The following is a 12,557-nucleotide window of genomic DNA, read 5'->3' as shown; positions in this document are numbered from 1 at the left end:
AGAGAGCACACATGGGCTGGGCAACGGGGGGAAGCTGTCACATCACTGAGGCACAGAGCGGGCAGCAGACCAGCCCTTCCGCCCTGCAGTCCCCGCATCGCCCCTGCTGTGCACGTCCCACGTGGGCACATGGCGGCTGTGCAGACAGTGCTGCTGCTTTCTCTCACTAACTTCCAGCCTCTATTTGAATTGGTTCCAAACCCTGTTCATTTCTTTAAAATAAATATGATAAAAGATTAAAACAGTCACTGTTACATTTCATATGTGGAACAGGGCTCAAAAGGTAGTGTGTTCGAGTCAAGAACAATACACACCCTGAAGTAGACCCTGGTCAGGACTGTATTTTAGGTTTGCTGTGGGAGTGGTATTCTAATATTGAACGTTGTTAAACTGTGAAATAGTCTCTTGACCTCAGTACTGTTAAACCCACCTCTTGGTTGCTTCATCCAAACCAGGAAAACTCCAAGATCCTTTCTAGCTTTAAAATTAGATGACTAGGGCCAGGCTTGTGGCTCATGCCTGTAATCCCAGCACTTCGGGAGTCCAAGGTGGGCAGATCACAACTTCAGGAAATCAAGACTATTCTGGCCAACATGGTAAAACCCCGTCTCTACTAAAAATAGGAAAATTAGCCAGGCGTGGTGGCGTGCACCTGTAATTTCAGCTACTCAGGAGACGGGGGCAGGAGAATAGCTTGAACCCCGGGAGGTGGAGGTTGCAGTGAGCCGAGATCGTGCCACTGCACTCCAGCCTGGGTGACAAGGGCAAAACTCCATCTCAAGAAAAAGAAAAAGAAATTAGATGACTGTGTCAAATCCGTTGGGAAAACAGATTGAGATATCAGGTAGCAAAGCGATTTGCCTAGTGGAATTCGCCCTCACCCTGCTTCGCCTGGTGATTAACCCACTGCTTTCGCTCCCCACTCACTACTAGCTGTTAAAGACAAAATGCAAAATGAGAGGAAGGGAAAGTCACCAATGGCTGCTGGGGGATGGGGTTAGGGAAGAGGCTGACTGGAGTGGCAGCAGGGGAGAGGGTGCCGCGGCGCCCCGTGCTGTGGCCTGCTACACTCTGGTATGGGTTTGCCAATGTTCATAGAACCATTTAACAAAAAGTGACTTTGAAGGTGTGTAAATTATTTTAGAGTTGAAGTTCTAAAAAGAATAGGCCCAAGCATCAGTCTGTTTTAGGGAGGAATCTAGTTAATCTTGGGAGGGGATAGGAAGGAGATGTTTCTATACAAACATAAATACGTGTATCAGCATATCCTATTTGACCAGCTTCTTTGATTGATGTTTCTTTTGCTGAGTTGAGGATCCACAGATAGAACTTTCCAGCTGCCTTCTCAACACAGCAAGCACAGGCAGAGCCGGGCAGCTGGCTCCCCTGGTGTTTTCTCGTGTTGCTAGGCCACCCCATCTGTCAGGCTGTAAAACAAGTGTCTCCTTCCTCCAGGTTACTGGAAGAGCTCCTGAACAAGTTCAAGAGTAGCATGCACTTGCAGCTCACCTGTTTCCAAGCAGCTTCTTCAACCATGATGAAAACATAAATACCTGCCAAATAAAGGAAGTCCAGGAAAATAACAAGTAATAAGACTGTTCACTTTCTGAGTACCCTAAAGGTATTTGGTGTATTAAACACTGGGTTTGCCATTTCTCTCTCTTTTTTCCCTCCTCTGATTTCGAAAATTGTTGGTATACATTTCAACTAAAATGACCTCATTTGAAATGCCCAAGAAGTATTTGTTTTGCCATTCTTACTAGATCAGATCCTGTATGACTTTAAAATACATTTTAAAATATACTTTGCATCTCAGCAGAAGCCTGAGTGCAGCAGGAAGAGCTGCTTCTGGAGGGAATGTTCTGGAATGCATGGTACCTATTGAAGCATTTCTCAGTGTCCCATTCACGAAAGTGCAGGCAGCTCCCGTGACACATGGAGAGACGGATTGATAAGAGGAGATTTGGAAAGTTATGTGCAGACATCTTTGGAGCTCTTACTGTCCTAACCTGTGCAGCTGTGCTTAAAACCCTTATTTCATATAAATGGCCTTAAGTTTTCTAATTCAAGCAGATTTTTGGAAAAATTTGTGGTCTCCATTAAAATAAATATTACAACTGGGGTAGATTATTTGTGGTCCAGGTGTCTGTGATTTAACTTGGCATTTCGCTATCTGATTTTTATTTTTCACAGTTTTCATTCTCACTCGCTCTTAATTTATGTGCGTCACTTCACATCCACGTGTTGCAGTCCCTGAGGCCCTGTGTGTTGTCTGTGATGGGGTGTGAGTGCCGGTCACTGGGTTACACTCACAGGTGCTGGCGGGGCAGCCGCAGACTTCAGGGTCCCCTAAAGGAAAGGCCAGGCTCCCCATGGACGGCCGACTCCCTGCCCACCGCTGCCCCCTCCTTCAGCAGGTGACCTTCTCTCTGCCACCTCTTACCCAGCGAAGGATCTTGCTCAGTAGCTGGAAGAATGCTGCTCTCACACAGTCTCTTCTTGGAAACTTCAGGATGCTCCTTGGTCACCAGGCAGTGGGAGCTGTAGACCAGCCGCATGCACTTGCCCCACGTTCACTGCTGACTGGCTTTACTGGAACAGGTTCAGGTCACAGTGACTTCTCTCACAGTCAGCCGCCCACCCAACGTCATCACACCGTTGCATCTGAAAACTGAGGAATTCTCTACTTGTAGTCGGCTTGACAGGGTTTTCAAAATTATCTAAGGTTATTTTAAAGTCTCCTTTTTTAAATGCTAAAATTAATGTCCTCATTAATGCAAGTAATTTTAGAGCACAGTGTAGCCATGTATAGTTTCCATTATTTAAAATAAATGTGTTGGTTCGTTTGGTGTGTGGGGGAATCATAGTAACTGGAAATGACAGTTCGATCTTTTACAAATGTGCTTGATAAAGCTGTTAAGAAATACACAGAATATTGTCTTTCCTAAATCTGTTAACTGTTGTCTATAACTCAACTATGAGCTAAATTTAAAAACTGCGACCATGAATGTTTGTGTTGTTTTAAATATCTAGTGCAGCACATTCAGCCAATAAAGAATCTGCCTTTAATCTAAGTTGCAGTTTGCTTGACATTTTTCTCTGAGTGTCTTTACTTCAACATTTTCATTTGCTGAATAACCTTTTATATTTCTACTGTTAACACTCGAAATACTTACGTGCTGGTTAACCCTGTATTGGCAGACACGTTGTCAGAAACCGTTTGTCAGGTCCTGCTAATTCTGTTTGCGGGGACTTACCACGTGCGAGGCACACTGTGAAGTGTCTTGTTTAATCCTCACAACAGCCTATGACACATGGGCTAGGTTACTGCCATGTTCATTTAGCATAGGAAGGAATCAGGGCTCAGAGAGAGGTTGGTGACTTCTCTAAGACTGCAAGGAGGATAAGTGGCAGGACTCATGTTCACACTCTGGCTCCGTATGTCCGTGACTTCACCGCTGCTCAGCAGTTCCTTCCGGCGGGACGTGCTTTCTGACATCCATCCACCCGGGTCACAGCTCAGAGAAAGTTCATCAATTCCGGAGGCTAATAAACATTAGCAACAAGGGAACCAGTAGTGCTTTTATGGCCCCGAGTGGAAGGTAAAGGCATAAAAACCCCATACCCAAATGAGGGAGTTCAAGGACTACTATTCCAACAAGTCAGGGGGGACTTCTTGGAAGAAAGGGAGATTTCAAGAGCTACTTGAGTTACAGAACACTGGTTTAGTGGGTAAGAGGAGATGGATGAATATGAAATAAGTTAGATGAAAGCTGAGACATAAACCAGGACCTGGAGCAAGTTAACGAGGCAGCTGAGAAAACAAATGAGGGAGGTTCAGTGTACTTCAGTGCTCCGGTGGCATTTCGTTTTTAGCACATCCGTGTTCTTTGTGGGCCGGCGTGGCTTCATGTGAGTTAGCTAAGTTGGCCTCACTTGAAATGGTAAAGAGCTATTAGAAATAATTGGTTTTACTAAGACTTTCTATATCAGTGTACCATGAAAGTGGCAAGTTCTAGAAATGATTTGGGCATTGCAAAACAAGCATCATTGCCTTAGGCCCAGCACTCTGACTCATTCTCCTGTCTCTGTCATCTTTGCATATAGATTTTTTTAAAGGGAAGAAATAGAAAAGATTATATTTTTATTCTGGATTTGGTACAAGATGGTGGTATGTGTTTCTGTTTTGATCACGTGCTATGGGATATTCTGCTATTAGTTGCATAAGAGTGTTGTGTATATGTTTTCAGAAAAGTTACAAATTTTAACTAGTTTTTACATCAAGATTAGGTTTCTGAAATAAAGTCAAATATATTTTATGTAATATTTATAAAATATGCATAGACTAAACTTGCATACCTTTTTGTCACTAAACATGTATCTGTTGGTTCTGTTGTAAAGATTTTCGTATAAATTTGTGAACTGCTCTGAAAGGTATATTTAATATATCACACCTCAATTAGAGCAGCAGCTGTAATTATTTCAACTTCGCTGTAAACACAGGCGGATGTCACTATACACGGGGCCATTGTGTTTTTTGTGTGCTGATCTCATCTCACTTCTGCTTCCCCACAGGAGGATTGATTGCACTGAGGTTTAGTCCGTCTATGACTGGAAAGCCTTTTGTACCTGCCCAGGTTAGAAATACATAACAATAAACATCTTCTGGACAAGACCTGGGTCTTCGGGTAAATTGTTTGCAGTTTGGCTAATGAAAGGCAATGGGATATCAGTGTCTTTCTCCTGTCTAGACAAACTGGGCACTTAAGCTTGTCTTGTGCCTTCAACAGTGTGTTACCATGACTGGAACCCATTGGTTTTATTCTCGTGGTCATTGTTGATATTTTCATGGTTGTTATCATTATTATCTCTTCACATGTTTAAAAAAAGATTCTTGTACCACCTTCCTACAAACCCGCTAGCCAGACACAAATCCCTGAGAACCAAGACCACTGCCTAAATTCTAACTATCAAAGAAGGCCCCAGAAGAACTCATCACAGAGTAAGAGGAAAACCTGGCAAGAATGGGGTCATGAGGTCACAGAAATCAAGGGGAACAGCAAGTATTATAATAAGAATAAAGAGATTTTCAGCAAGGTCAAATGGTGCAGGTGTCAAAAGAGTAAGTACTGAGAAATGGTTGCTAAACTTAGCATTTAGAAAACCAGAAATGACCAAGTAGAGAGTGATAAGGAAGGAATCAGAGAAACATAATACTGTGAACCCATGCTCTTAACTCACAAGAACTAACCTCCTCTTTGAAGATCACAGAGTATCCTGGCCTTAAGGACAAAAGTGAAACTATTTTTTAAAGATCTCTTCTCTGCTTCCTTTCTTATTAACTTATATTCCCTGCTGGGCACGGTGGCTCATGCCTGTAATCTCAACACTTTGGGAGGCCAAGGTCACGAGGTCAGGAGATGGAGACCATCCTGGCCAACACAGTGAAACCCCGTCTCTACTAAAAAATACAAAAAACTAGCCGGACGAGGTGGCGGGCACCTGTAGTCCCAGCTACTCGGGAGGCTGAGGGAGGAGAATGGCGTGAACCCGGAGGCAGAGCTTGCAGTGAGCCGAGATCACGCCACTGCACTCCAGCCTGGGCGACAAAGCAAGACTCCATCTCAAAAAAAAAAAAAAATTATCTTCCCTGGGTGCCTGATCAATTCTTGCTGCCTCTGCTTCTTTGCCTATTGGACTGTCCTATAAAATATTTATACCCAGCCCTTTCTTTTCTCCTGCTTACTGTGTTTCTCTACCTAGACAATACAGGCTCCTGAAACCAGGCCTCACCTGGGTAGATGCACATGTCAGACTGACCTAGGAATCGTTTTCAGCTCTGCCATTCTTCCTGTGCCCTGCTCTCAACTGACCTCCAAGCCCTTCCGTGAGCCGCAGCTTCAGCCATCAGGGAGCCTGGGGGTGGGACTGCAGTGCTAGCCCAGGAGCTGGTGCCAAATCGCCCCTTAGGAAATACCGTTGAGGGCTGTTGATGAAACAACGTTAGCAAATGTGTCAGATTATTTTTTAATCAAATACATAAAAAGTCAAATGGCTCCGCAGAGCTGATTATGAAAATGATCAACCCCTCTGTATCTCCCTCCTTTGCTTGCTCCCTGAAGCCATCCACTTCCATTCTCTCGCCATCTACTTCCGTTCTCCTAGCCGCCATCCACTTCCGTTCTGCTAGCTGCCATCCACTTCCGTTCCGCTAGCCGCCATCCACTTCCGTTCCCCTAGGCGCCATCCACTTCCGTTCTCCTAGCCGCCATCCACATTTGCATTCTCCTAGCCCGCCATCCACTTCCGTTCTCCTGGCCGCCATCCACTTCCGTTCTCCTAGCTGCTCTGAGTCTTTTGCTATTTACCTTGTGGTCGGTACCTTCACAGGTTTGTATTGCCACTTCTTAATTCTGTGGTTTTGAACTCTATCGTCTTCCTACAATAGAATATGAAAATTCAGCTCTCTTCTCTTTCATCCTCTCTACCACACACATACTCCCTTAACCCGTCTTTTCAGTGTGTTCATTCTGATTAGACCAGCATCCAGTGCTCGCATTATGAGGCCTGTGTAGACGTCATGCAGTTCTAAGCGAGCTATACCCTATATTCTTTTCTTACGGTATTTTTTGTGTTTTTTTATGTATTGTAATCATTTTCACACATCTCAAAATGTCCTCCATCCAAGTTCAAATGTCCTTGCAATATATTCAAACATAGACATTTTACCAAGTTTGTCTTCTTGAACAACTTCCCTACAGATTTCTAGCCTGTCCTAGTCTAGGCTGGATGCCTGCTGGGTCGACTTCATACTTGGCGTCTCCTTTTGTAATCACCAACCTGGAAGTTCCCTTTGCCTGGATTGGATCAGCTGCTTCTATACTCCATGTCTTCTTTTTTGGTTTGCTCCCTCACATGGTAAAACTCACCCTGTAGTGGCTTCCTGAGAAAATAGTATATTGGAGGTAAATATTTTGAGACTTTGACTATCTGCAGAAAATCTTTAATGATAGCATCTTGAGTATAGAATTCTAGGTTGGAAATCATTTTTCCTCAGAATTCAGAGGCTTTTGTGCTGTTGTCCTCCAGTGTCTCTTCACCTGCTTCTCTCTATAAATTATCTTTTCTTAGTTTTCTGAAAGCTCTTAATGTTCTGGGTGTGATGACCTTTTGTTCCTGGTGGTGAGTCTAAAATCTGTCGATTCTGGGAAGTTTTCTTGAATTATTTTTTTGAATCCTCTGTGCCCCTCTGCTCCAAGAAACCAAAAGATTGTATCCAGGAAATTGCAGCTACTGGAGAGAGAAGGAGGATTTTAGAAAAGAAAAAGCCAGAAAAGAAATCCTTCAATTCTGCCAAAATCGCAGCCTGGTGTGGGCCTTTAAAACATATCATAAAAATGGCTTCCAAAAGAGCTCTGGTCATCCTGGCTAAAGGAGCAGAGGAGACAGTCATCCCTGTAGATGTCATGAGGTGAGCTGGGATTGAGGTCATCGTTGTAGGTCTGGCTGGGAAAGACCCAGTACAGTGTAGCCATGATGTTGTCATTTCTCCTGATGCCAGTCTTGAAGATGCAAAAAAAGAGGGACCATATGACACGATCGTTCTACCAGGAGGTAATCTGGATTCACAGATTTTATCTGAGTCTGCTGCCATGAAGGAGATACTGAAGGAGCAGGAAAACCGGAAGAGCCTGATAGCCGCCTTCTGTGCAGGTCCCACTGCTCTGTAGGCTCATGACATAGGCTTTTGAAAGTAAAGTTACTTTACTTTTGAAGTTACTGCTTGCTGAAGACAAAAATGATGAATGGAGGTAATTACACCTACTATGAGAATTATGTAGAAAAGGATGGCCTGATTCTTACGAACTGGGGGCCTGGGACCAGCTTCACTTCACATTTGCACTTGTGATTGTTGAAGCCCTGAGCAGCAAGGAGGTGGTGGCTCAAGTGAAGACTCCACTCGTTCTTAAAGACTAGAGCAGCAAAAAAAAAAAAAAAAAGACTAGAGCAGCAAACCATGATGATCACTTTTAGATTCCGCTAGGAACCATTCTCACTGTGTTCACTTTAAACCAAACAATGGTAGGTTAATGTGTTCAGAAGCTGCTGTCATTACTGCTTTTGTGAAGTATAGTTGTGAAGTCACAACTACACAGATTTCTCAACCTACAAATTCTGTCTATACCTTTCTGAGCCTTGTTCACAGAACAAACAGGGCATTTAGTAAACTAAAAAAAAAAAATCACTGGCTGGCCCCTGAACACTTGCATGAAGCCGACTTAAGCCGAAGACAAAGATTTTAACTGAGATTAAAGCTATCACTCAAGAAACACTGGAGAAAACTGAGTTTGCAGTTCAAGTCCAAACCAGATAATTACTTGCTAAATAAAAAAAAAAGAAAAGAAAAGAAAACAGGATCCAGTTTATCCACAATTTGTTCTTCATAATGTCAAGGATAAAATCCAAAATTACCTGAGGTGTGAAGAACAAGGAAGATGGAACACATTTTCAAGAGAATAGAAAATCAATTGAGTCCAACCCTGAGATTATCTAAACGTTTGAATTATCAGACAAAGGTTTTAATGCACTTATAACTATCCACAATGAAGTAAAATAAAATATGTTAGCAACAATTTAATAGGAAATAGCAGAGACATAGAAACAATTTTTAAAATGAAAAATTTAGAACCAAAACATATAATTTCTGAAATAAAGGAAAACTACTGACTGGGCTTAAATAGCACAGTGATGATAACTGAGGAACTTGAAGATAGATCAGTGGATATTATTCAGTGTGAAGAATAGAGAGGGAAATGTTTGGGCAAGTTTTGCAGAGACCTGTTCAATATAATCAAATGGTCTTAACACATGGATAATGGTCCTAGAAGGCAAGCAAAGAGAGAATCAGGCAGGAAGAAATATTTGAAGAAATAATGGCTGGCGATTTCCCAAATTTATGGCAGATGCAAATTTACAGATTCATGATGCTCAACAAACAGCAAAAAAAGATAAAGACAAAAAATGCCACACTGCCACAAACTGTTAAGTCAAAGCTAAAAAACAGGTCTAGTCAGCAGCAGTTGAACAAGCACCTACTATATACAGGAGAACAACACTGGACTCAACTTCTGGCTTAAAATCAGAAATTATGGAGGCCAGAGAGTGAAATAGGCATCTTTAAAGTGATGGAAGAAAAAAGCTGTCAATCCAGAGTTCTTCCCTTCTAAGTGAAGGTACTCTTTCAGCTAAATAAAGACATTTTTAGATAAAAGAAAACTAAGAGAGTTTGTTGTCAGCAGACCTGCATTATAAGAAATGCTAAACGAAGTTCTTCAAACGAAAAGGAAATGGTATCTGATGGAAATGCAGATCCTCAGAAAGCAATGAAGAGCATTAGAGATGGTAAACCGATGGGTAAATACAGAATTGTTTCTTTTTGCTTTTTTTTTCTTGAAGGTTTGATAATATATATGACTGTGAGCTCCAGCCGCTCAGTCGGTTGGCACGAGGTACTTACATATGACTGTTTAAAGTAGTATAGCATCGTCCTGTGCTTTCATAGCCTATATAGATGTAAAATAAGGGAAAGGGGGAAATGGACCTATATTGTTGCATGATTTCTACATTTTACATGCAGTGGTAATATATTAAATTAAATGTAAAGGGACTGAAAAGTTAAGGATTTATGTTGTAGTCCCCAGGACAGTCACTTAAGCAATAATGTGGAGGCGTAGAGCTAAAAAGCCAATCAGAAAATTATAATTGTTTTTAAAGTAGTCGTGTAATTTTAAAAAGGCATAAAAGGAAGAACAGAGAACAGATAGAAAACAACAGAATGATATTTCCAAACACAACCATAGCAATAATTTCATTAAACATTAATGGATTAAGTATTTCAGTTAAAAGGCAGAGGTTGTCAGGATGAATAAAGAAGCATGGCCCAACTATATGCTGTATACAAGAGATGAACTTTATATTTTAAAATGGCACAGATAGGTTGAAAGGAACTGGATGGAAAAAAAATACACTATGCAAATAGCATAAAGGAGGCTGGAGTTGCTATATCAATATAAGGTAATGGAGATTTTAAGATAAAACGTCATAACAGATAAGGACTTTGCATAACTATAAAATGGTCACTCAGAAAGATATAACAATCACGTATGTAATAACAAAGCATGCAGATCATTAAAATACGTAAGACAAAATTGACAGGATTAAAGGAAAACTAGGCAGTTTCATCATTCTCAGATTGGAAGTTTTAAGCTCCTCTTAGTTGATAGAACTAGATGAAGAAAATCATCAAAGACATAGAAGATCTGAATAATGATTGATATGCTGTGTCATGAAACAAATCTCAAAGAAAATTAAAATTTTCAAATTATGCAGTTTGTTCTCTGACCACAGTGGAATTAAACTGAAAATCAATAACAATAAAATATCAAGAAAAGCCCTAAATATTTGGAAGTTAAGCAGTGCGCTTCCAAATACCCCAAGAATCAAAGGAGAACACCAGAGAAATTAGAAAATATTTGAACTGAATGAAGTTAAATAAATCATATCAAAATCCGAGGGATGCAGCTATAGGGTGCTTAGAGGAAACGATTTGTAATATTTTATGCTTACGTTAGAAAATAAAACAGATCTACATTCAGTGATCTAAGGTTCCATCTTAAGATCTTAACAAAGAAGAACAAATTCAATCCCCACCCCAAGTTAGTAGAATGAAAGAAATCATAAAGGAAAGGGCAGAAGTCAAGGAAATAGAAAAATGCATAAGCAATAGAGAAAATGAGATCAAAAGACACTGCTCTGGTTTCTCCTTTCAGTTGTCATCAGCTCTGTGCAGTGCTGGCAAAGTCACGTGGCCTTTGGCTGCATCTGTTTCCTTATATGTAATAAGGGTGGTTGGACTTATATGATACACAAAGTGCTCTAAATTGGTGCTTGTAGAAGTAGAAGTGATAGTGGAATTTTTAAAAATAAGCATATTCTGGCCATTGCTCAGTAAACATGCTGAGTACATGAAGCCTTAAAGGCTGTGATCACTTCTCCAACTGTTTTCACAATCTGTAACATCGATTACTTTGCGTTCTGTTTTAACACTTGAGGAATGGATTCCATGGGCACAGATACAACTCACAGAAACAGGGTTGTTCTGCATCAAGCAAGAGCTTCAGACTCTGCAAACCAGAAGTTACAGGTCCCAAGCTTGTTATCTGTTTGACTGTCTCCTGAGGCCTTTGGATAATCATTGTCCTTGTTCTGTGGGTCTCTTTCCCCACATGAGTTGTCTGCTTTTTTTTTTTTTTTTTTTTTGAGACAAAGTCTTGCTCTGTCACCCAGGCTGGAGTGCGGTGGCACAACCTCAGCTCACTGCAACCTTTGCTTCCTGAGTTCAAGCAGTTCTCCTGCCTCAGCCTCCCAAGTAGCTGGGATTACAGGCATGTGCCACCACGCCCGGCTAATTTTTGTATTTTTAGTAGAGATGGGTTTCACCATGTTGTCCAGGCTGGTCTCGAACTCCTGACCTCGTGATCCATCCACCTCGGCCTCCCAAAGTGCTGGAATTACAGGTATGAGCCACCATACCTGGCCATCTGCATTATTTTTTAAGACTTAATCAGACACTCAGCAAAGCCAAATTGTTTCCTGATGAAAATAAGTTCTGGTAAGGCTGCCATTAGGGCCCATCCTTGATTTACCCCTTAGCTGTCTTTAAATCAGGTTTCTTTCTTGAAGTTACTTGGACTATTAAAGTGACAGTTGAGAAAATGGTTTTAAGGTTCAGGAGGAAGCGCTACACTAAAACCCTACACTTCAAAGGGAGTAAAGAAGCCCCTTGTTCGCTGTAGGCAGTGCTGGACATAATGAGATGCTCTCCAGACCAGTTCTGGAGAGTTGGCACACTCTGCTGCACCCGGCAGCTGTCACAGGTCTGCTCTTGACCTGTGGCCATCACGGTCTAGGACTACCTCTTGAAGCTGTCAGGCCTCCTGGATCTAAGTCTCCTCCTGCCATGAATTAGGAAGTTTGAATAGGAGGACAGGATGTGGTGAGCCTAGTATCTGGAGGAAAAAGCAGATTGGACCTGAGACATCTCCAATTTGCTGGTATTTCACTCTTCTAGAACAAGCAGTGTTAACTTACATTTTTGGCAAAAATACCAGAGAAGTGATGCCCATAACTTGAATTTAATCCCAAAAACATTACACAGATTGAGACACATTCTGCAAAATACCCAACCAATACTCTTCAGAATTATCAAGGTCACAGAAGATAGAGACTTGAGGAAATACCCCAGATTGGAGACATGACAATTAAATGCAACGTGCGGTCCTGGATTGGATCTTGAACCAGAAAAAAGACGTCAGTGAGCCAACTGGTGAAATTTTGATAAGATCTGTAAGTCAGCTCATAATATTATATCAAAGTTAATTTCCTGCTTTCGATCATTGTGTTGCGGCTATTTGAGATATTAATATTTGGAGAAGCTGGGAGAGGAGAAGGAATATGGGAATTCTTCATTCTATTTTTTAAACATTTTTATGTCAAAT

General features: G+C 41.5%; 1 protein-coding gene and 1 pseudogene across 4 annotated transcripts in view; both read left to right on the top strand.

The window, feature by feature from the left end:
• Positions 1 to 3,070, top strand: part of EXOC2 (exocyst complex component 2) — a 200,271-nt gene extending 197,201 nt beyond the window's left edge. For all 4 annotated transcript variants that reach the window (XM_033216034.1, XM_033216031.1, XM_033216032.1 and 1 more), the window contains one exon: positions 1,456 to 3,070. In XM_033216034.1, coding sequence (XP_033071925.1) covers positions 1,456 to 1,549 — 94 coding nt within the window. In that variant the 3' untranslated portion in view covers positions 1,550 to 3,070. The remainder of the gene's footprint in view (positions 1 to 1,455) is intronic.
• A 3,774-nt stretch (positions 3,071 to 6,844) lies between these two features.
• LOC117088630 lies at positions 6,845 to 8,242 on the top strand (annotated as a pseudogene).
• The last annotated feature ends 4,315 nt before the right edge of the window (positions 8,243 to 12,557 follow it).

Source organism: Trachypithecus francoisi, unplaced genomic scaffold (genome assembly GCF_009764315.1).
Source record: "Trachypithecus francoisi isolate TF-2019V2 unplaced genomic scaffold, Tfra_2.0 Lachesis_group10, whole genome shotgun sequence".
Classification (NCBI taxonomy): Eukaryota; Metazoa; Chordata; class Mammalia; order Primates; family Cercopithecidae; genus Trachypithecus; species Trachypithecus francoisi.
This window is presented reverse-complemented; position numbering and strand designations above follow the sequence as displayed.